The sequence below is a fragment of the Penicillium argentinense genome (assembly GCF_028826775.1).
Source record: "Penicillium argentinense strain IBT 30761 chromosome Unknown utg000009l_segment0_segment0, whole genome shotgun sequence".
In the NCBI taxonomy this organism is placed as follows: Eukaryota; Fungi; Ascomycota; class Eurotiomycetes; order Eurotiales; family Aspergillaceae; genus Penicillium; species Penicillium argentinense.
Genome location: NW_026622668.1, coordinates 872,271 through 895,478, shown reverse-complemented (window position 1 = coordinate 895,478; position 23,208 = coordinate 872,271). Strand labels below are relative to the sequence as shown.

Below are 23,208 nucleotides of genomic sequence, written 5' to 3'. Positions count from 1 at the left end.
AATGATACCTGCGCTATGCGTTCCAGATCCGGCGCAGGGCCTCGGTGATACCGACGTCGTTGGTCTCGAACTCGTACAGACCGACAGCGGTGGTCAGGGTGAAGCCGCGCAGGAGCCACACGCAGAGGGCGTGGAACTTGGGCACACGCTGGGGGCGGAAATAATCGATGATGGCGGCCCTGGTAGACAAATTAGTGACTGTAGAGTGCACCGGAAAACCGAATGGATTTCTTACTGGAATCCGACGTGGGAGTGGGCAACCAGGAGGGAGCAGAGGACGGCGTCCATGACAGGGTTGAGGGAGCCGGCGGCGAAAGGAGCGATGGAGAGGGGGATCAGACCGACGCAGACAGCGCTGGGTTGTGTTAGTATTCGTACCATCCCAATTCTAACCCCGCAGGTTCGGAGCCAACGCATTTGTTCGGGAGATATGACGAACCGCTCAAAAGTCCAGTGGTAGCTGCCCTCGGAAGGGTGAGGCTTGGGAACGGGAACGGGCTCGTTCACTATTGCGGCAGGTTAGCATGCATTCAATGACGAACCTGCACCTTGTCCATCGCATATCTTGCCCATGATCCATAATTCGGCGTCTGGAATTGGTATATGCCGGTTCCTGGGCTTGAAATGCAAGGGCAGAGGTGGGACAGGATTGAGGTTCGGGTTCGATTCAGGTCGTTAAAACGTACTGGTTCCGTTAAGGGTCTCTGCGTGACAGATTAAGCGTTAGCCAACACACCCATCCCACCGGATAAGCCGCCCAGCACACAGGATCGAAATTCCACCCATCCTATGTCCTCAGGAGGCATCCAGGAGTCTCAACTTACGCGGCAACGGGGGCAGGATCTGCTTCCGGGCCGAGGCGTGGAAGGCGACGGCCTGCGACACTCCGACATTCTGGCGCAGAATGGGCGACCGAGTGGTCGCAAGAGTCTGCCGGAGCAGCGACGGGCGCGCGAATGAGGCCATTGTGACGAGGGGGAGTGGTAAGGATCGAAGTGTTCGCTCGCACAAGGATGAAGTTGGCAACCTCGGGAGTCCCGATCGGTATGTCATCCCAGTTCTCGGTCAGGTGATTGGTCAACGGCTGCTTGGGGGTTTCCGCCCAGCCGAAATTTGCCGATGCCCGTGCTGGCTGATTCCTTAGCCCGCACGTCGACACGGCCTTGGCACTGGCAAACCTGGGGTTTGCCAGCATAACAATCTACCTACTCTAGAGTGTACCAGTTGTGGATAGGTACACCAATCTGGCTCAGCATCTCATCCCAGCCAAACAGGCTTATTTGAGACCGCAAAACTAATCAGATACGCCCCTTCCTGCGATCATTTACTCCAGCGTACTATATATATTTCAGACATTACGGAAAAACGAACTCATCACGAGCTGAAGAAACGTGGAAGCATACTATTAATCATGATCTAATTGAAAATTACTCAACAATCAAGCGATATTCAAAACACTACATCAAGGTACCGGTTGCACCTCAGGAAATTTGAACCAACATTACACCGGTGTAGAAGCATTGTAATACATGTAGTGTACAGTGCGTGGTACAGTGATGTGAGATACAGTGCACTAGTAGTGTACATTAGGTGCCGGTGCCTGGGCGCTACCATCGGCAACTGATTTGGTACTAAGTGCTTGGTTGATGTATGAGGATACTGAATTATATTATTGCGGATAATAGCTAGCTATTCTCGAATATTGCATCCGGCTATACCTAGCCATCCCGCAGTCCTCCGTGTTGCGCAGAATCATAGCGGGCATCTCGTCATTGCAATTCCAATTTTCAAACGTTTCGCTTTCGTGTTGTCTTTGGTGGTCAAAAGAAAATAACACCCATCCCAATGCTATACGTAAACTAGAACTTGAGCACAGCCTTGCCCTTGTTCTTGCCGTAGAAGATGCCGACCAGACCCTCGGCAGCGTTGTCCATGCCGACAGTCTCGTGGATCAGGACCTTGAAAGAGCCCTCCTTGATCCACTTCTGCACACGCTCCTGGTGCTCCTTGGTGTAGACGTCGCCCATACCGGGGTCACCGACAATGAAGCCGCGCATGGTGATGCGCTTCACGAGAACCTGGTGGATGTTCTTGATGGGGTATGGGGCAGAGTTGTACTGCGAAATCAGACCGCAGACGACAACACGACCGAAGTTCTTCATGGCATCGAGAGCAGCCTCGAGGTGCTCACCACCGACGTTCTCGTAGTAGATGTCCAGACCCTCGGGGGCAAGACGCGCCAGGGCATCGGCGGGCTTTTCGTTCTTGTAGTTGAAGCCACCGTCGAAGCCAAGCTCCTTGGTGATGAACTCGAGCTTGTCATCCGAGCCGACGGATCCAATCACACGCAGACCCTCGTGCTTGGCGAGCTGACCGACAATCTGACCGACGGCACCACTAGCGGCGGAGACGAAGATGGTCTCGCCCTTCTTGGGCTTACCGATCTCGTACAGAGAGGAGTACGCAGTCAGACCTGGCATGCCCAGGGCACCCAGGAAGACACGGATATCCTCAATGCCGAGGGGGTTATCCAGCTTGCGGATGCGGGCAAGGTTGGCGTTGTCCAGAGCGATGTACTCCTGGATAGCGACGTGGCCGATGACAAGGTCGCCCTCCTTGTAGTTGGCGTTGTTGGAGCGGATCACCTTGGCAATGCTGGCACTCTCGATGGGCTTGTTGATCTCGAAGGCGGGGGCGTAGGACTTGACCTCGGCAGGGCGCATGCGACCACGCATGTACGGGTCGTAGCTGGTGTACAGAGACTGCAGGACGACGCCATTGTCCGGAGCGGCAACGCTGGAATCGTAGGTGGCGGCCTCAACGGTGAGATCCTGACCGGGGACGGGGTATCCCTGGGGGATCTTCTTGAAGACGAGAGCTTTGTTGGCCATGACGTAAATCGTACCGGTGGGGGAATTGGAGATCGTGAAGAGGGAGAAGGTGGTTGTGAAATGGATTTGACACCTTGCTGGCCGTGCTACCGGTGCTTTTATAGGAAATGCAAAGCAGGTTGCTCAAGCGGGGCAGGGAAGGGACCGAGGCACTGATTCATTTTCATCATTAGAAAGCAAAGTCGCCGCTTGCCGATGGGTCCCGGAGAAGCTTCTCGAGAAGGTTATTGTAGTAGTGCGCTACCTTGCAGTTTCAAGGTGCTGACGGACCCACCCGTTTGGATCCGGTTGCATAAATCGAGCACTACAATTTTCATAACATTGATCTAGATACTTTTGGGGGAGTAGTTATTGTGCATGCTACTCTGAAAGGATCTTTCACAACGAGGGGGCAACAGCTCTGCAAAAGTTCGCCCGGGGTGGAGTCCACCTGCTGTGGAGCTCGGCGGAACTGAAGAAGAAACTGGCCGACGGGCGACCGCCATTCCGGGCAAGAAAACCGGCGGCACAAGAAGACATCAATGCGCAAATGAATAATCGAGAATGTTGGGCTTGATTTCTCAGCACGGAGGTGGTTACCGCATGCGGCGCTGCGGGGAATCGCGCCAAATCGCAGCACTTAATCTCGTTTTCCGATGCAATGGCTGCAATCGCGGACGGTTATTGGTTCTCAACCGCCGCTTTCGAGATACCTCTAGGGACCCCGTCTAGGATATTGATTTTATGCATCCTTGTTACCGCTTGTTAGCGGCAGGGGTGGATGCACATACAACAGTACGTCCTAGTAGTATTGCAAGAATCTGCGTTTGTTACTTGAATTGTCTCATAATGGTCGGCCATGAGTTCATATCAATTAAACTTTCTATGCGTTGCCCAAAGCAGGCTCGAGGTATCAAATGTCATCACCAAAGCTATTTATTCATAAGACAAGCATTGCCCTTCTTAGGCCGTGCCGGCCAACGCACCAGATGCCTTCGAGATGAAGTAGTCCCGGCCCTTGATCATCTTGACCATGAAGCTGAAGGGAACCATGCCAAACACCTGTCCAGTGCCACCGGATTCACCCACAGGCACCACCATCATGACGTTCTCGCCTTGGTCATACGACTTGCGGTCGCCCTTGCCTGTAATGTCGACCTTGAGGTTGTTGGATGCAATCTTGGCCTGCTCCATTGCCTTGAATGACAGGCGCATGGAGTTGTTGGTGATGTCGCCGGCAGCATAGATGCCCTCAACAGACGAGACGCGCAACTCCTTGTCAACCTTAACCCAGCCATCCTGGTCGAGCAGATCCGCGGGGATGAAGCTGTTGTTGGGCAGAGCGCCTGTCGTAGGGATGTAGAGATCGGCGGAGATCTTCTCGCCGTTGCTAAGAGAAACAGTCCAGGCCTTGGAGCTACCCTCACCAGACACCTCAACACCGCTCACACGGGTTGAGTTGAGAACCTTGATCTTCTTCTGCCTCAGCAGCTTTTCGGCATTGGCGCTGGCAGATGGCTTGAGCATCGAGAGCACGCGATCTGTCGCGGATACCAAAGTGATGGAAATATTGTTGCCTCTCTGCTCAGCTGCCTCCGCGATCTCACCGGCTACTTCGACACCGATGGGTCCCGCACCACCAATAACGATCTCCTTGGCGCCAGAGATCTGTTGCTGGGACGCCTCGATGACATCCTGAATATCATCGTGATTGGACGGCTTGAAAGGGATCAAAGAGCCAGTGACAGAGCCATTCGATGCAGCCGTAGTGCTTCCGGAGGCGATGACAAGGTAATCGTATGTAACCGTTCTGGCGTCGCCGGCATTGGGGGTCACGGCCACGGACTTGGAAGCGGTGTCGATGCCGGTCGCAGTGCCGGCAATGAATTCGAATGAATCACTTGAATACTTGGCAAAGGCTTCTTTGATAGGAAGCAGGTACTGGTTGGATGGGAAGGCCTTTGGCTTGGCGACGATGCGAGGTGCAGCAATGTTCCAGTAGAAAGAAGTCGATGGGTTGATGAGAACCACCTTGACGTTGGGGACAGACCCGTTTAGCAGCGAGTGAGCCACATGCAGGCCAGTGTAAGAGGCGCCGATAACGGCAATAGTAGTGGGAGCCATGGCGGAGACGCGATGGTGGGTATCAGTCAAGACTGCGGAAATGCAGACTGTTAAATATCAAGACTGGGGAACGTAGCAGCTTTTATAATGCCGGCCTGCCCAATGCATTCCCGCCCCCATGTAAGCCTTGCAGGCCTCGTCGCAATCCTCCTGTACATTACTACTAGCAGCCAGTACCGAGTCGGGTAATCGGTATGAATCCGACGAATTCCATGGACTGCACTTACCATTAAACCTTGTTAGTTTGTCAGCCTCTACATACAAATTTGTGTGGCTTAGCAATCCTCTGCTTCCCACGCACCAAAGGCACAGTCCGAGTCTATTTCCGCTTACTCAGCACAGGTCGGGGTCCCAATGTGTCTGCCGACGAAATGTATGGCTGACTCGTGAATTTTGACAGTTTGACCCGAAGGTCGGCCCGGAACAGATGAAGCTCCGAGAAAGACATATACTAGTCACTCGTATATGCCATATCTTCCATTTGAGGTCAAACTGAAAGAATCAACTACCTAGTATTAGACACAATGGTCTCGATGACTTATGGGTCCGAGAAATAAGGCACCAAGGCATACAATTGTAAGGCCTCATGTCGGGGGCAAAAGGGTTATCGATAAGGATCATGTGACCGAGATTTTGATTTTGCGATTTCTGGCGCGCCCATCGACGGGAGTCTTCAGTTTCTTCTATTTTTTCCATTTTGTTAATCATGTTTGGTGTTGTTCGTCGTTTTGGTGCCTCTCAGGCCCTGCGGGTCGTGGCGCCGCGCTCCACGCCTGCGCGATGGACTCCCCAGTTGCTGAAATGGCAACCTTCGACGATTCGGTCTCCTGCCATCGGCCGATCCTTCCAGACTTTCCCTGCGCTGCGTGAGGCTGCTGCCGCTGCCAAGGCGGAGACCGACGATGTGTCGCAGCAAGATCTCATCACTGAATTCACGGACCTGCAAAAGTCTGGACTGATTGATCAGAAGATCATTCAGAACATCACTCACCCCAATCGCATGGGTCTGAAGACTATGACCGACGTTCAGAGCCAGACCATCAATCAGATGCTTCAGGGCGATGATATGTGAGCATCCGGAATGACCCGATAAGCATCTATCATCCCATTTCTAACGCTGACTCTCTTCTAGTCTCGGCCAGGCAAAGACCGGAACCGGCAAAACACTCGCCTTCCTTGTCCCGACGATGCAAAATATCCTCAGCGACCCCACCTTCACCAGGGCCCGCGTAGGACGCTATCGCAATGGAAACCAAGCCGGTGCAGACGACATCCGTGCTCTCGTCATTTCGCCTACCCGCGAGCTCGCCGAGCAGATCGCCGCCGAGGCGATGAAAGTCTCCGCCAATACTGGCCTGATCGTACAAACCGCTGTTGGTGGTACGCAGAAGAGATTCGGCTTGCAGAAGATTCAACGTGATGGCTGCCACCTGTTGGTTGGAACACCCGGTCGTCTCAAGGACATTTTCTCTGACCGGAGAAATGGCGTCTCGGCCCCTAAGTTGAATACTTTGATTCTGGATGAGGCCGATCGTCTCCTGGACCAAGGTTTTGCGGCTGAAATTCAAGAGATTATGGCCCTTCTTCCTGACCCATACAAGGTGGACCGCCAAACTCTCATGCTTTCAGCTACTGTTCCCCGGGAAGTGATGGCCATGGTGAAGCGAACGATGAAGCCGGACTTCAAGTTCATAAAGACGATTCGTGAGGATGAGGCACCGACTCACCTCCGGGTCCCCCAGAAGGCTGTCTTCATGTCAGGTCTTGAAAACGCCATCCCTACCGTCCTGGATATTGCCAAGGAGTACCAAGCTCGTCAAGTGCAGGACGAGAACTTGCGCCCATTCAAGGCTATCGTTTACTTCAACTCGACCGCCGCGGTTTCGCTTGCTGCCAATGTCTTCTCTGACCTTCAAACCTCATTCGAGGACCGCAGGTCTCCTCTGGGTCGTATGCAGATGATTGAAATTCACTCGAGGCTCACCCAGGCCCAGCGCACTTACAGTGCCAATGGCTTCCGCAAGGCTAGGGAGGCCATCCTCTTCTCCTCTGATGTGACTGCCCGTGGTATGGATTTTCCCGATGTCACCCATGTCATCCAAGTGGGTATCCCTCGCGACGCTGAGACCTACATCCACCGTCTTGGGCGTACCGCACGTGCGAACAAGACCGGCGAGGGCTGGCTGCTCGTTCACGACGGCGAAAGCGACTACTACCGAAAGATGCTCGGTCAAATCCCCATTCAAACCGATTCCACTTCTTTCCCCGTCGCCCGGGAAGACGTGTCCGCGGGCCTCACTCCCGGTAGCTCCATTGCCCAGGTTAAAGGAGCCATGGCTGAGATTTCGCCCGTCACCCGTGAAGCCGCTTGGCGTGCGATGCTTGGTGACGCCGTTAGGAACTTCTCCAACCGCCGCGAAGCTGTTTTCTCCTTGAACCAAATGGCTACCCAGGGATTTGCCCTGGAGGAGCCTCCTACCATCAGCCCCCTCACTGCGAAGAACCTGGGTCTGGACAGAGTGAGAAACATCAACGTTGCTGGAGGCGGCCGCCGCTTTGATGGACCCGGCCGTGACCATGACCGCAACTTTGGCCGCAGCCCTGCCCGTGGTCGTGGTGGCTTCGATCGTCGAGGAGGCGGCCATGGTGGTTTTAATGACCGTCGTCCCAGCTCCCGCAAGAACTGGGGAGACGTGGAGGGTGGGTTTAATGATGATATCGAAAGCACCTTTGACCGTCCCTTCAAGCGCGGCAACCGCCGCTCCTCTTACGGGCGTCGTGATGACTACTTCTAGACCTGACACGGCTTGTCTCACACCTATCTAGCAGGCGCTAGATGGATCATGTGTCTCGACGACACAAGAAAATCGATAGAGTACCATCGTTGCATTGGGCGGCGTTTCTTTGTCTTTTGGCTTGACGTCTTGTACAATATCTATTCTGTTTCTACTACACAGCTCTACTTCTCATCTCTTGTCTTATTTTCATGTGAATGGATATTTAATATCAAAATACTCTCCATGATCATCTCTATTCTCATTTATCTCTTTGGTCGTTGGCTTTTGAATGTATAGTATGACTTGACTGTGTACAAGAGGAGGGAGGGTATTGTGTAATAGATGATCATCAAGATGTCTCTGATATTTGACTAATATGATCCACCTAGGTTCCACTTGCTCCACAACTTCAAAGCGCATTATTATATCATGAAAGCCTGCCTAGTTAGTGTGATTTACCTCGGCGTACATTTTGAATACAGAAAAAAAAAACATAGCGAACTGTGAAACGTCTAGTATGTTCATTGGGGAATAATAACACCTCGACAGGAATTGAAAGATGGAAAACGTATGGTTCAATAACATACCCCAATATTTTGCAGTAACCAAATAAAGCATAACACAAAGAACTCCCATATCAAAAGGGGAGATACTTACAAGGAATAGTCCTTCAAATCAACACCACACTCATGTTCCCGCACATCTATTCGCGGGCAATCATGTGTTCCCGAGCAGGGCCGGTACCGATCCACTTGACAGGAACACCACCGATTTCGCGCTCGATGAACTCGATGTAAGCGCGGGCATTGGGAGGCAGATCCTCATAGCGGGTGACACCCATGGTGTTGGTCTTCCAGCCGGGAAGGGTGACATACTCAACCTGGATCTTCTCGGCGACATTGGGGTCGGCGGGGAAAGAGCAAGTGGTACGCTTACCGCAGGGCAGGACGTACGCAACACCGACCTTGATCTCATCAAAGTCATCCAGGACATCGAGCTTGGTGAGGTTCAGCGCGGTGTAGTGGTTAATAGCGTGGGAGTAGCGGGCGAGAACCAGGTCGAGCCAGCCACAACGACGGCGACGGCCAGTGGTCACGCCGAACTCACGGCCAACGCTCTGCAGCTTCTCGCCGTCGGCGTTGAGCTGCTCGCTAGGGAAGGGACCGGAGCCCACACGGGTGGTGTACGCCTTCAGGACACCGATAACCGACTTGATGCTGCTCGGGTTGAGGGCGAGCGCTTGCACGGCACCGCCCAGGCCGGTGGAGGAGGAGGTGACGAAGGGGTATGTGCCGTGGTCGAGGTCCAGCATGAGAGCGTTGGCACCCTCGACAAGGGTGTTGGGGGAGTTTTTGTGCTCTTGCAGGAACTCGAGTTGGTCGACGATAAAGGGCTTCAGCTTGGCGCGGTATTCCTGAACGTTCATAAACATGTTAGGAAACAGTTTTACTTAACTGCGAGGGACCCCAGACCGGGGTAATTCCCTTCCCGACGACGTACCTTGAAGCGGGCAATCTCCTCCTCAACATCATAGTTGATGTCGCCGAAACGAGCGCGGTACGCAGTGTCAAGTGTGCGCAGCTTACGCTCGAATGTAGCCTCATCCAGAACCTCGCCAACACGCACACCACGGCGCGCGGCCTTGTCACTGTAGCAGGGTCCAATACCCTTACCAGTGGTGCCGACCTTGCGACCACCGAGACCGGCCTCCTCCAGACCATCGACAACGGAGTGCAGATCGAAGCAGACGTGCGCGCGGTCGGAGATGAAGATGCGCTTGCCGGCAGAGGTCAAGCCCTTAGTCTCAAGCTGAGCGAGTTCCTTGAAGAAGCTGGGGACGTGGAAGACGGTGCCGGCGCCGATCAGGTTGATACATGAGGGCGAGACCAGACCGGAGGGCAGGATGTGGAAATCGTAGGTGACGTTCTCGTGGACGATGGTGTGCCCGGCGTCTGGGGGGCACGCGGGTTAGTATCTTGGGAAAAATTCCCGGCATTTTCTCTGAGTCAAATTGGAGGATAATGAACGTACTGTGACCACCAGCGGCACGGCAGCAGAGAGTCGCCTGCTGCGACAGCATGTCGGTAATCTTCCCCTTTCCTGTTCATGATTATTCGCAATCAGTGCTGTTCCCCCATCGACACTCCCAGCATCCGGATCCCAGTCTCGTCGGACACGTCCGCTTGTCGACAGCTGGAGAACGCACCTTCATCACCCCATTGACTTCCTAAAACAATCGAGACCATGGTGGCTGTTGTGTCGTTCCAATCGCAATGCTCAGATGAGTTGTTGATTGGCGATCGGGTCAATTGCAATCAATTGCGTTGCTAGTGGCGGGGAATTGGAAAGGAAGAGAAGTACGTCCGGCTTCGGATGGCGGGGCAAAGTGTTCTGGCGCGGGTCAGTGGTTCTCCTCGGTGTAGCATTTTGGGCGGCCCCATTTTCCCTGTGCATGGTTCGTGAGCGTGGGAACATACCGATACTCAACGGAGATTCAAAGAGCAGAGATCAGAAACCTCCGCAGATCCAATTGACTTCGGCCACGCCCGTGGTGACTCACGAGGGGCCGCTCGGTATTTTTTTTCGACGTATTTCTGGTATCGCCGGTACGCGGGGCTTTCTGCCTCAGGCTGTAAGGCTGCTAGTAAGGCACCAAGGCGCCTAGGGCAAGGGTTCCAAACCACGTACAAACTACAACACGCTGTATTGTAGGCAAGAGTTCTTGAATGTCAAATCTTCATACTTTGGTGGAAATAGTAATCCCGAAGTTACATTGTAAAACGCAAATACCCAGGGTATGCACATAAAACACCTTGCCGACACGTAAAAGAGCGGCGAGAAACTCCCGGCATTCTACTCATACATGCCCACCCAACGCCGACAGGCCCAGAGGTCATTCGTCGTAGAATTATTAAGACAAGAAAAATCGGAGTCGTGAAACATCTCACACAACCTTGCCCCCATTCCGGATCCACTCCCGAAGTCTGCCGAGACTCACAATGCTTTCACGATGCATCTCGCAGGCTACCTCCCAGTGCTTGCGCACCTGGATATCCTCTTCGACACTGCGCAAATAGGCGCTGAACCCGCCATTCCGACTTCCGGGCACAAGGTCATCGCTTTCAGAGGCGTCTGTGTCTGTGCGAGACGTATTTCTGTTCTCGGGTCCATCGTCATCGCCTCCGTTCACTCGGAGACGGGATGTGTCGCCCACGGCACTCATCCAGCCCGGTGCGAGGCCTGTCTCGATGGCTTCTTGTCGGGTGTTGAAGTGTAGTAGCATGCGACGGTTGAATGCGTTCCACTCGTGCATGTACGTACCCATGGTGGAAACATAGTAGTTCCACTGATCACGACGGAGAATAAACTGCTGAGACCCTGGCTGAGCGGGCTCAATTTCGGGTACGCGGGGCCGCTTCGGCGGATTAGGCAGCTTGAGTTCCCGGGGGCGAGTGTCACGCCTTGAGGTTGTCTGTTGCTTTGGCCTCGATTCGAATGGCAACGTAGCAAAGACATCATCCAGATTCTCAATGCCGCCGCTATTCGTGCTGGTGAATGGCGCGGTGTTCCGTAGGTTGTCGAGGTTAAAGAGGGGTGTCCGGGTCTCGGTCTTGGATGTGCCATTATCTGCTCGTGGTGCCTGCGGTTCCTTTGGCGCCGCAGGGGTATCTTTCGGAGCATGGGTGTTCAAATCAGGATAGCTGGTGTTGGCTGACCCTGGTGCGCTAGCAGATCCATGGTCCGAGGCGGCGGGATTTGGGCGCACCGATGGCACCTCCTCATCAAGATCCATAGCCTCAGGCTCTGCGTCAGCCTGAGCAGCTTGTGGTTGAGCATACTGTGGAGGGATCGTGCCATTGATCGTATCTCGGCTCTCTTCGGCTTCAGTTGCCACGCTTGCAGGCTGAGGACCACTCCTCGCTTTAGCCCCCGATCTGGCTTGCTTTTTAGGGCTGCGCGAAGGAGGAGTATTGCTCGATGGCCGAGTTTTGTTATCATCAGATACATTCCATGTCATATCTCGAAGTTGCTCTTTCCACTGATCGGCCGAAAATTTTGCCTGCGCAAATGGTGTTGGCGCCTGCTGTGGCTGCGGTTGGGGTTGAGAGTGGGTTCCACGTCCATTAGCAGGTGAAGATAAACCGTTTGTTGCTGCCGATTGAGTCGAGTCCGTGCGGTTCGTCGTTCGGCCCCGGGGACGAGTGAACGAGTTCCAATTGCTAAAGACGTCTGGTTTATCTTTTGCTTCTTTTCTCGCATTCGCGCCGAGGAAATCGAACTCGGCAAAATGTTGCTTCCAATCTTCTTCCGAAAATTTCTTGTGCAAGTTACTGGAACTATGACGACCAAAGGACGCATAAGACGGTTGTTTGTTCTCAGCAGATTCCGGTCTGAGCCCCGGGGGGGATCATCAGTAAACTTTCGTTTTGGGAAATGGAATTGTAGTTGATATTGTCTGCCTCAGAGGGTGGTACGTACCGAGGAATAGATCCATTAAACTGAGCTTGGCCTTTCGAGAATGCTGCACTATCTGAATTATGTCCTTCACACTGCAGTCAGTATCACAATTAAAACATCAGATCGTCAATTTTTTCTTCAATCTTTTCCCACAATCTTTTTGGGGAGAAACTTGAGGAGAAACTTGAGCGTCTGTGTTTGGTCGAGGATCTCTTACCTGTTCCAGAGCTGGAATCACCTTGTTCATAGAAATCGGACGGCTTCTTGTTGCGTCCCAGTCGACTCTTAGGCACGGCCTTGGGCTTCTGTGTACGTGTTGGGGGTGGAAAGAATTCCTCCTCGCTGTCGTCCCCATCACTCGAAGTTTCATCGGCGGAATAGGCTCGTTCACGACGACCCTTGGGGCTGGCACTGCGGTGCCGCTCTCGGTGAGAAGGAATGGGGCTTGGGGGATTTGTGCGCGAGTTAGAGGTCGGGTATCCTCCAGAAGGAGTACGCATGGTGGATGACCGTCCCAGTCTGGAGCTATTGAAAAACGTCTTCTCGCCACCGGATGTTGCATAGCGGCTGCTGGTACGTGAAAATTCGGGTCTTGGCTCAAAATCGTGCAGATCTTCAGAAGGGTCGACGTTGGATGGTTTCTTGGCCGTAGGTGGCGGCGCAGACTCGAAATACGCACTGCTTGGTCGTTCGCTTCGACTAGAGCTGGTGTATGCCGAAGTATTCCGGGCCATGGGCTCGTCACCTCCAGCAGTTCCGGGTGCAAACCCTGTTCTCTTCTTGGGAGAATGGGGGTTCGAGGAAGGGTTTTGAGTTCTAAAACTCTCCTGGTAGCGCTCATACGCGGACTTGGGGCGTGGATTGCCAAAAGGCTGGTTCTGTTGACGAGGCGTTCCTCCGGGAGTCGAGTGGCCTGTGCTAGGGTCGAATTGTCGCCAGCCTGAAGAGGCACCGGCATTGGCATTGGCACTGCCCCTCATGCCCGAGAATCCTCTGAACGCATCCGCTCTCGTCTGTGCATCGTCTTGTGGCGTATGCCATGATTGTTGTCCTGCACGTGCATGCGCCGCATATCGCGACGCACCTGCGGATGGTCCTTTCGGAGTAGATGTAGGTTGAGGCTTTGTGAAAGGAGGTGGTGCCTTCGTGAACGGGGGTCTTGGAGGTTCGTATGCACCAGCAGGCTGAGGCTTCCGCGCGGTATTTGTCTTCGGGGCTGTAGGGAATTTGCCGAAGCCTGCGCGCAATCGATCCGTATCGTATTTAAGGCGAGTATGAGGATCGCTCAGAATCTCATGGGCAGCTTGAATGGCTTGGAATTTGGCATTGAACTCGGTCTCCCTACCTGGGTTCCTGTCAGGGTGGTACTTGAGCGCTGTGCGGGCACTCGTGTCAGCGATAATCTCCATGCGCAATGTGCCAGGGCTCTTCTAAACACACCGAGTTTGCGGAATTGTCTTTTGATCTCCTCTGCTTCGGCGTTGGGGGGAACCTGCAGGTCCGCATAATAATCCCGTCGCACATCGGATTTCACCATCTTGATCGCTGTGTTGTGGCGATATTAAGAAGGCGTAGAATGGTCAAAAGGTCATCATAAACGGCCGTATCAAGCGTGGGAGCCTCCGCGCATATCCAGTGAAGAAGAGTTGTAGAGATTTAGTAGGTCAACGCAAGTCGCATTTAGCGCAGATCAAACGACAGTGTGGACGGGAGGAAACGAAGGTGACGACCGAGACCGCTATCTTTGGCAACTTAATCTCACCAGACGACAGTGAATAAGCTCTCCGACGACGAACAGTGAATGTACGGGTTGGGGGTATCTCAGTGGGTGCCGGTTGCTTGCAGGGCCCGCTCGGACAGGGCTGATCGAACCACGATCTGGTGGGGACGGGGAGTTCGGTTGTTTTGATCGCAGCGAATGGGCACGGCACCCTTCGCGAAAGTAGCGAGTGTGTATGGCGAAGTTCTTTCGGAGGGTGCGGAGAAGAAAGGATCGGAAAGACTCGCAGTTCGAGAGATTGTGTGGGCTGCGCACGAAGCTGAGAAAGCACTGGGCACCTGATGAGGTTGGAGTCAGGCAGTCGGGTCCTAGCGCACGGGCGAAAGCGACCAACGAAACGCGACGAGGTGCCTTGTCAGCCTAGACCAGATGAGTTGGCGTTGGCGGAGAAAAAAGCGGCTGTGTTTGTTTTGGCGCGGGTTGGTTGCTGCCCAAGGCATCTCCGCGGGAGCCTATTTTCGCAGGCGGGCATCTATTGTACATATTATGTAGGGTACTAGAAGAGAAATTACTTCAGCATACTCGAGGAAATCTAGATTTTTCGTACAATGACATTAACGTTTTATCTCTGTATATCAAATAAAATATATGGTATCCCAAACTCAGACACATTCAAAGCAAAAAACCAACCAAAAATCCAAACCCCGGACTCGCGAAACCGGTCCTGTCCTGTTGATCCTCTTTGATAATGCAATCCCCAGTTAAGCAAATAGTGGTGGTAGAGGTGAGAGAGGGGTCGTCGATGGTGATCAAACCAGCAAATCGGAAAAGGAGAGGTATGGGGAGGGGAAATATCCAAATAATAAAAATAGATACAAGGAATGAAAAGAAGAAAGGTCAAAAAAAAAAAGAATCAAAACATTACGCATCACCACCAGATGGGCCAGGTCCAGATCCGCCGAAGAAGTACCCTTCCAAGAGATCATAGTTGGGATTCTCGCTCCAATCGTGCTGGAAGTCCATGGCCATACCAAAGCCCAGATCAATACCGACGTTCTGTCCTAGGTTGGGGCCGAGGGGAGGCATGTTGTTTAGGTACTCGGTATGAGCATCTGTATCCATATTGGACGGGTGCTCGGGGTCCCCGGAGCTAAAATCGAGGAAATCGAGGCTGATGCCGGACTGGTTCTCGGGGTGATCTCCTGGTGGAACACCATGAGGTCTATTGACAGGGTTGGCAGCTACACTGCCAGGCGAACCTGACTGTGGAGGCGAATTGCCGTAATAGAATTGGGGATGCGGGCGCTGTGGAGAAGTGGGATTTTCGTATTTCATGTAGTACTCCATGGAAGGAGTGCGCTGCGCGAACGGGCGGGCTGGACGGTCGGCTGTAAACCCTGGAGGTAGTGTCTCTGGCTGGTCTGGTCGGACAACATATGAAGGCCCGCCAGGCCCGCTCTCGACTCGGGATCGGTCGGCCAAGGGTGGATTATCGCTGAAAAGGTCTGCGAGGTTCATGTCGAATTTCGGGACCGGTCGTGACGAGCGGGATTGGGTTGGCCGGCGATGCTGGCCCTGCCCGACTCGCTGTCCTTGGTTCATTTGCTGGCGTGCACGCCCAGCATACAACGAATTGCTTGCATGAGAGGAGGCATGTACACGAGACATATCCACTTGAGTTCCGAAGCCGGTTGTAGACAAACACATCTGGACTGTAGCTTTGCTCATCCGTTCAAAGGCGTCACGGCAGTTTTCGGCAGGTGGACATTTGTGCATCAAGTCGCCCAGGACGGAAGTCGCTGCAAGGACAGTGAAATCGACTTCATCTAGAGTGAGTCGGCTTCGGACCAGCGGCGAGTGCCAAATGGCATATAAGAAGGAAATTCCTGGAAAGCGGGGTCAGTCTTTGCTTGAATAAAGGCTGCGAAGCAAGGTGCGGATTCTTACCAGCCATAAAGATGTGGTGTGTAGCAAGATAAGTGTAGTTCACAAGGCGGACTCGGTGAAGCTGTCGATAGATCCGAATCACCTTCTGTCCAGCTTCAGCGACATTCAGATAGACATGGTCCTCTTCATCGCCTTCGTCGGGGTTGGAAAATGACGGGCTAGAGACATCGTCTGCCGGAGTCAGCTCACTGGCTAACTCTGCAGGGACCGTCAAGCTCTGCTGGTAGAGCAAGATGATACCCTGCCAGTAATTCAGCTCCAGAAGCTCAATTGAGAAGCGAACGCCCGTATCTGCACGAGTTGGGGCAGTCTCGTGCCATTCTACCAGTCGGCGGTGTACATCATGTCGCCATGAGCGGAACGAATCGAATCCTTGAAGGAAAGGCGATGTAAGTTCTGCGTGGGGTAGGATGGTCATGCTGTCTAATGCACGTCTTCGCACAGCACGCGCCTGTTGATACTGGAGGACGTCATGAATCTCAGACTGGAGCAGGCGTAGCTTAAAATAGTGGGATGCCACATGCTTGTAGGTGGGAGCTCCCTCCGGAGGAGTCAAGAGTCCAGACTTGGTGATGTACTTATCGTCCATCATAGACGGGAACTCGGTGCTAATAGCCTGGTCGCTAATACCAAAAGGTCGTCCGACACAAGTGGCAACAAGACGGTCGAAGCTGTATACGCACCACCAAAGACGGCGACGCAGATCCCGCACCCATTCACGACGGCCCCGTTCCCGAGCATCAATACGGGGCTGTATCTGGTTTCCATCTTTCGATCCGATGTCAAGACCAACTCCGTCTTCATAGTGAAGACCCAGATCAACCGCCAGGCGCATGGCAACACCAACGATATACCAGAGACCGGGGGCGACCGGTCGCAGCAGGGCAAAACTAGCCAACAAGAGCACAGCCTGGAGCTCCTCCAGTCCTCCGAAACCTTCGCTGGACGAGGACCCCAGGAACGACTCCAGGTGCACAATTGCCGAGGCATGGTATTCTTCCGGCTGGTATTGATGGCTGGAGAGTCTCGGCCGCTTGGTTGTGGATGAGGCTCGGTCACGGCCCGCGCGGTTCTCGTCATCCGAACTTTGAGGCTTGTCATCGAAGATGATACCAGCACCAATGGCAAAGACAATATTGAGGACATAGAGAGCACGTGGAGATCGGTTCTTCTCTTCTAGTTGATATGTGCGATCGAGAAGTTCCATAAAGTCACCGCGATGGAGAATGGGCATTTGGGGGTTGGCATGTTCAAAATAGAGATCGACCAGGCTCTCGGCTAGCTCTCGATCCGGGAAAGCAGCACGCTGCATCATGGGCTTTGTTTGCAGTCCGAAGAATGAATCGCGCATAGTGCCTCCACCGGGGCCGCCGGCTGCAGTCTGGGGGAGGCGATCACTCGTGCGGATGGAAGCACGTTCGGGCATATTTCCGGGTAGCGAGCTTCGCACTGCAGCAAAAACCACGCGAGCGAAGGAGATACCCGATGTTGAGCCGAGATATCGAGGATCAGAGGTCCCTTGCACCGAAACCATGCCGATATTTGACACCAGATTGTGCAAGCGCCAATTGTCCTCGTTGGCGGGGTCGCGGTCCCCTTCCGCGGTCTGTTCCCCTTCGGCTCTCTGTTCAGGCCGCTCATTCTCCTCCTTTAGCGGAGTGTTCTTCCATTGCGCTTTATCAGGGCCATCGCCGGGATGGCTGTCCAGAGCGGATGAGGTCTGCGCGACATCGCCCTCGGTCTCGGTCTTGACAGCCTCCTCTTCATCGAAAGCCACAGCTTTCTTAAACTCTATCTGATGATCCGCCAGTTGCTTTTCGAGATACGCGACTCTGGTCTCGAGGAAATACACGTAGCTGCGCGGAATCTCGCGCTTGGTGATGGGGTCATATCCAACGCAGCGGACGCCGGCTTTTTCACAGGATTGGCACCGCGGAAGGCGCTGGTCGCAACGGTTCTTCCGCAGCCTACAGCGATTACAGGCCGAGACATTGCGAAAGGAGGACGAGGACGAAGTTGAAACAGCCGTCGCAGTCGAATGCGCGGGCGACGTGGAAGGTACGGCGGAGGGGACGGAGGGGACGGAGGGGTTGCCATCGCGTGACAGCGAGGTCGCGGGGTCGGCTTGGGTGGGCGGTGTTTCGCCAGAAGGGTGCGGTCTCTTCTTCCCCGAGGAGAAGGGTGATGGCGGAGAGGGGAGGTTAGGCATTGTCAGAAACGAATGGCGAGAGCCGCAGACCTGCGATCATCTCTTGATGGTGGAGTTTGGCGGAGACGGCGGTCGGGAACAGCGGTTGGACACCCCGGGCCGAATCAGCGTTCATGATAGACCGACGAGGAGTTGCAGAGTCGTCTCGATGCAGGCACACGGTTCTTGTGATCCAGAACGAGAGAAAAGGAGGCGGCCCGCACTGCGCAGCGTGGACGTAGCGGACCAACTAAGCTCTCCGCGGCGCAGGTGTACACAACGGAGGGAGAATATCCTCCGACTGGTGGTGGCGGGTGGTGGAAGGGTGCAATGAGGGGGTTCTATGGAGAGCGCGAGACGTATCGCTACGTATGAGATGAACGAATGACCACCGTCCCGGAAGGACTGCGAGGGCGGACACGTAGCTGTCGAACGATGAAGGAGGAGAGAGTAGCATCGGATAGGGTTCTGGTGGAGTTTGGGGTCAGCTGTGGGCGACGCCGGATATTAAGTTTCCCGAGGGCATGGAGAAGTTTAGCACTCGGCAGCTCGGTACCCCAGATTTGTGCTGGCTGCACCGCCGCATAGGGCAAGGTCACTGCGACACAAAGCTGGATGGTGTCAGCATCGCTCGGAGGCCAGCAATTGGCCCTGCGCAAATGCCATCCACCGTCTGCTCAAGTCGCAGTGCGCACACAGTCCGGCGGCGGAGTCCACGACCCAGGTGGATCTCCCCGGGATATATCTGCTATCATTGGTGGAGCCGCGGAGAACTGACAGTGACAGCTGGAGAGCCTGGGGGAGTCCGCGGGGGGTGCAGGTGTGTGCAATGGAGAAAATTGGGAAAAGTGGGATGGGGGAAAATTGTATGGGGTTGCAGGCGGAGGTGAGGCTGTCTATATATGAAGGTACGTATGTCGCATGGCATGATTGCTGCACGGGGAAGGTGGTATAGAATCCGGTGGATATGCTTGGCTGCAGACTTGCGCCGACGACCTGGGAAGGATGATTACACTTTTAAGCGCCCGTGTGGGGGCCTCTATACTATGAAGAGGAAAAGCAGAGTTCAAGCAAGCAGGGCCCGAGTGACCAAAGGCCGTTCAATTGAGTCACTCCATTGTGGAGTCTATCTCGACAATCCAAGATCATGCAGCAGAAGAAAAAAGCACAACGCAAAAAAACAGTCAGATAGCCCTCCCAGATGCATGAGTATCATCATAATATATCCCGTTTCGATGCTCCAAGGTAAACATGAGAAAATGAAAAATGAGAATCACAGCATCACAAGCAATAAAACAAAACAATGCGATCAAGTGATGCTTTTTCCACACATATACATCCACTCTATATCAGTTGCGCCGTATCCAAATCTCGGGTGAGAAAATGAGAAAAAAAAATTCATGAGGTAAGAAAGGCAAACAGGTATCATGGCTGAAAATGAAGAAAGAGAAATGACAAGTCCCTCATAAGGACGAGAAACGCAACTGCGCCGACAACGATGAAGTCTTGCCAGAAGACCAAGTAGTGAAGTGAGAAAAAGAGAGAGAACAAAAAGGTATTGGTAGGTGTTTCTGGAGAAGCGAGAGGGCATCTTTTGCCCCCCGCTTCACAGTGCAGTTTGTAACAAAGTGGTGGAGGTGTCGAATTAAACTCGAGGCTGAGAGGTAAGATCTCCGTCTGAAGTAGGCAACTCCAGGTTCAGGTTGGCAACGTCGTAGTCGTGGTCAATGCTGGACCGGAGAGACAGCAATCGCTGCTCTTCCTCGGAGATAGTGGAGATCGATTCGCGGGGGCTGAAGGGATCGGAGAGGGCCTCTCGCTTCATCTCCGCCTCACTCATGTCGGGCTGGTCCTTGAAGCGCTCGGGCTGGGTGGATTCCTCCATCCAGAAAGATTCGATGGCACCAATGAAGCAGACAAGACCGCAGGCCCACCAGGCCAGCACGGAGTGTCCGCTCTCAAGCCCCTTGGAGTGCAGCAGACCGGTTATAGTCGGGCCAAAGGCTCTGCTGAGACTAGCGGTTGATGCAGCGGCACCGTTGATGGAGCCCAGGACCTTTGAAGTGGGAGCGGCATTGGCGAGAAGGATGGCAGTAGCAGGGAAGGCGATAACATGGAAGGTGATCTTGCTAATCAGGGCGACGTAGACCGCAGGCATCTGGAGTTTAGCCGGCAGAAGGATGAGATAGGGCACGGCAAGGTAGAGCGGCGGCCAGACAAGCAGCACGAAGCGGAACGTGCGCAGGGTTCCGAAGTGCTTGACAACAAATGGGAACAGCCACAGCTGGGCAATCATCGAATAGACCCCCTGCACGGCCAGCATGAAACCAATGGTCTTGGTGGGAAGACCCAGGCCGCCCGTGAACTCAAAGGGAAGAACAACGCGGTCGTCGGATTTGGGTGTACTCAGGAAGACCGGCATCAGCTGATCGAAAGAGACACTGTGGCTGTGATGGGAAAAACTGTCAGCACAAGAGGAATCCTGCAAGACACCTGCAGCGCGCAAAGCCAAGCCTTGCAGCTGAGGCGGGGGTCAAAGGAGCCAACTCACTAGGCCAGGATCCCATAAGCAACGATGGTGAAGATGACTTGTCGGGTGAACGCCTTGGGCGCGGAGGATTTCTGGCCCTCAAGGTCACACTCCGTGGCCCTGACGTCGCTCACGGGGCGCAGGCAGGGCGATGATTCGGCGCTCTCGTACTCGGGCGGCACGTCATCGTAGGCGAAATACTTGGTCTCCTCAACACCCACGTCGGAATCGTCGGGAAGTTGCACGCGTGAGCCCCAGCACAGGCTGATGAGCCAGTGGCCCAACTCGCGGCCGGGGTCGCGGCGGTGCTTCTTCTCCGGGTGCGTCTCCTCCAGGAACAGGAATCCAACCACGATGCCGCAGAGGAGCACGACGATGCAGACCAGGTTGGGCAGCAGGAAGGGGAATTTGTCGAAGAGCGTGTCGCGCGCGAACAGCCACGGGTAGTTGTCGCAGGGTTGGGCGAGAGCACCGCCCATCGCCGGCCCAATGATCGAGCCCAGGCACCACACAAACGGCATGATCGAGTACGCCCGCGGCTGGTGCTCCTTGACCGTGACAATCTCGGCAACTGTCGTCTGAAGCACTCCGATGTTCCCGTTCAGCAGACCTCCCAGCGCGCGGGCAATCATCGCCGTCGCCAAGTTGGGCGCAAACCCAAAGGCCACCATGCTGATGGCTGTTCCAATCAGTCCCATGACGAGGACGGGCTTCCGGCCGATGCGGTCGCTCATCCGGCCCCAGAACATCCCAGCGGAGAATTCGGCGAAGGTGAATGAAGAGGTGATCATGCCGGCGTAAAGCGCAATCTTCTGGTCGTTGTCGGTCACATGGAACTCTTCCACCATGTGGTAGACGTAGGGGAAAATGGACATGAATGCAATGGGTTCGCAAATGCGGACCAGCGCTGGAACATGTCAATGTCAGTATTCGTTCGTGATTTCATGGTGTCTTCCCTCTTCGATGTCCAGCTCGACGGTGCTGGGGGAGATGATTGTCCAAAGCCACATAGTTCGCCGCAAAAGTACGGACTTACCTAACACGAATAATTGCCGAATAGGAAATGCAGTCCAGTCTTCACCGGCGCCATGGCGCTGTCGCCGGCCTTGTAGACAAGCTGGTCGTTGGAACATTGTGTCGTGAAAAAAAAAAGAAGAAGAAAAAAAAAGTCGAGTGTTCGAAGTCGATAGTTCTAAAACAAAAGGGCGTAGTAAGACGCCGTCGTCCGCTTCGGAATAGTAGACAATCCCAGAAGGGCCAGGGGAATAAAAAAGTACCAAAAAGGTCCTTATTTGATTTCCGAAGTGGTCCCCCTTAGATTACCCCAGGTTAATGCGTCACGGTCGAAAGGGAGAGAATGCAATTGGTGTGGAGGCCGAAGGTCGGAGCAAGGAGCGTGGGTTGACTTTTTAGGGCTTCAGCATTGCTCCCCCTGCGGTTGGAAATTGTAATCGCAGGCCGATAACGCCAAGTGGGTGATCTTCGGCTTTAAATCCCAGGATGATGAGACACCTGCAAGGGAGGCGAGGGAAAAGTTCCGGAAGTCTCTTGGGGCACAGTCGCGCGAAAGTTTGGCCCTGTGGTAGCTTGGAGTAGTCAAAAAACCAAGGCAGGAATTCCAGAAATCGTGTACGTCGGAATTATCGCAAGATCGACAACCAGGCGCAAATCGGAATATTTAGGATTTGTTGCGATGAGGTGAGACTCTTGGGGCGAGCGCGTGGGGAGAGTGCGAGACAAGAGAGGAGTGGAAGGGTTGAAGGAATGAAGAAGGGATCTATGAAGAATCTCGATTGGGGGAGAGGGGGACTGAGTTTAAAGGTCCGAGGATGATGATGGGAAAGGGATTTCATTCCATGAGGACGAGGGGAAGGGGAGCTATTATATTACTCCACGGGTGTCGACAGTGGATAGCTCCATCTATAGAGAGTCGATGTGATCAGGCGCCAAAAGCAACTAAAACGTCAACCGTTCAGAGCATTTGGGAATTTCGGTTACAGCTGTACAGAGAAACCGCAGGATGCATATGGGCAAGCAAACATGTTGAATCAGGAATAAAGACAAAGAATAGTGGGTCGAGAATAAATAAATAAAATATTTTTATTCCTCTTTTTCACTTTTCCTTTTTTTTTTTTTTTTGAATTTTAAATTTTCTCTGATGGAGGGGGTGGGTGATTTTTCCAATTTGATTATTTCCTTATTTCCTCCCACTCTGTGTAATTCGACAGCAAAGGGCGGATCGGGGCCATCCGACTGGACGATCTGGCCAGTCAGCGGGCGATAGATGGCAGTCTTCGCAGGTAGGGTATTCAAAACGGGAATTCAAGGTTACAGACCGAACCCCGGGTGGGGGGGGCAGTAAAAAAAATACAAAGAAAAAGAAAAAGAAAATCATGAAAATCCCAAGGGGGGAGGGGGCTAAGCGAAAGAGACACCCTGGAGGCAAGGATGGGAGAAAAATCAAAAATACAAAAAAACGGACGGTGGAGAACCTGGACGTGAGGTACGAGAAGACGGGCATCATCGTCATCAGAAGGGGGGAACCAATGGTAGGATTTCGGGGAAAGGGATTCTGGGAAAGAACCCGATTGTCT

General features: G+C 53.7%; 8 protein-coding genes across 8 annotated transcripts; 1 reads left to right on the top strand and 7 right to left on the bottom strand.

Annotated features, from left to right (window-relative positions):
• Positions 1-13: 13 nt before the first annotated feature.
• N7532_007932 (CybS family protein) lies at positions 14-966 on the bottom strand (the record flags this gene model as incomplete). Its single annotated transcript, XM_056620424.1, has 5 exons — positions 14-179; positions 236-355; positions 440-506; positions 687-704; positions 825-966. 5 exons carry the CDS (start codon positions 964-966, stop codon positions 14-16), a joined length of 513 nt encoding a protein of 170 aa, XP_056471230.1.
• Positions 967-1,859: 893 nt separating this feature from the next.
• Positions 1,860-2,891, bottom strand: N7532_007931 (MDR family NADP-dependent oxidoreductase; the record flags this gene model as incomplete). Its single annotated transcript, XM_056620423.1, has 1 exon — positions 1,860-2,891. One exon carries the CDS (start codon positions 2,889-2,891, stop codon positions 1,860-1,862), a length of 1,032 nt encoding a protein of 343 aa, XP_056471229.1.
• A 942-nt stretch (positions 2,892-3,833) lies between these two features.
• N7532_007930 (NAD(P)/FAD-dependent oxidoreductase) lies at positions 3,834-4,994 on the bottom strand (the record flags this gene model as incomplete). Its single annotated transcript, XM_056620422.1, has 1 exon — positions 3,834-4,994. One exon carries the CDS (start codon positions 4,992-4,994, stop codon positions 3,834-3,836), a length of 1,161 nt encoding a protein of 386 aa, XP_056471228.1.
• Positions 4,995-5,700: 706 nt separating this feature from the next.
• helA (putative DEAD box RNA helicase HelA) lies at positions 5,701-7,789 on the top strand (the record flags this gene model as incomplete). Its single annotated transcript, XM_056620421.1, has 2 exons — positions 5,701-6,062; positions 6,127-7,789. 2 exons carry the CDS (start codon positions 5,701-5,703, stop codon positions 7,787-7,789), a joined length of 2,025 nt encoding a protein of 674 aa, XP_056471227.1.
• A 685-nt stretch (positions 7,790-8,474) lies between these two features.
• On the bottom strand, positions 8,475-10,017 carry adB (adenylosuccinate synthase ADE12; the record flags this gene model as incomplete). Its single annotated transcript, XM_056620420.1, has 4 exons — positions 8,475-9,185; positions 9,272-9,723; positions 9,803-9,871; positions 9,978-10,017. The coding sequence occupies 4 exons, from the start codon at positions 10,015-10,017 to the stop codon at positions 8,475-8,477; spliced, it is 1,272 nt and encodes a 423-aa protein (XP_056471226.1).
• Positions 10,018-10,715: 698 nt separating this feature from the next.
• On the bottom strand, positions 10,716-13,766 carry N7532_007927 (uncharacterized protein; the record flags this gene model as incomplete). The annotated part of the gene is made up of 4 exons (XM_056620419.1): positions 10,716-12,162; positions 12,251-12,314; positions 12,447-13,604; positions 13,670-13,766. The coding sequence occupies 4 exons, from the start codon at positions 13,764-13,766 to the stop codon at positions 10,716-10,718; spliced, it is 2,766 nt and encodes a 921-aa protein (XP_056471225.1).
• A 1,104-nt stretch (positions 13,767-14,870) lies between these two features.
• N7532_007926 (Zn(II)2Cys6 transcription factor) lies at positions 14,871-18,105 on the bottom strand (the record flags this gene model as incomplete). The annotated part of the gene is made up of 2 exons (XM_056620418.1): positions 14,871-15,835; positions 15,897-18,105. The coding sequence occupies 2 exons, from the start codon at positions 18,103-18,105 to the stop codon at positions 14,871-14,873; spliced, it is 3,174 nt and encodes a 1,057-aa protein (XP_056471224.1).
• Positions 18,106-19,729: 1,624 nt separating this feature from the next.
• On the bottom strand, positions 19,730-21,747 carry N7532_007925 (MFS transporter; the record flags this gene model as incomplete). Its single annotated transcript, XM_056620417.1, has 3 exons — positions 19,730-20,531; positions 20,636-21,521; positions 21,651-21,747. 3 exons carry the CDS (start codon positions 21,745-21,747, stop codon positions 19,730-19,732), a joined length of 1,785 nt encoding a protein of 594 aa, XP_056471223.1.
• Positions 21,748-23,208: the final 1,461 nt, after the last annotated feature.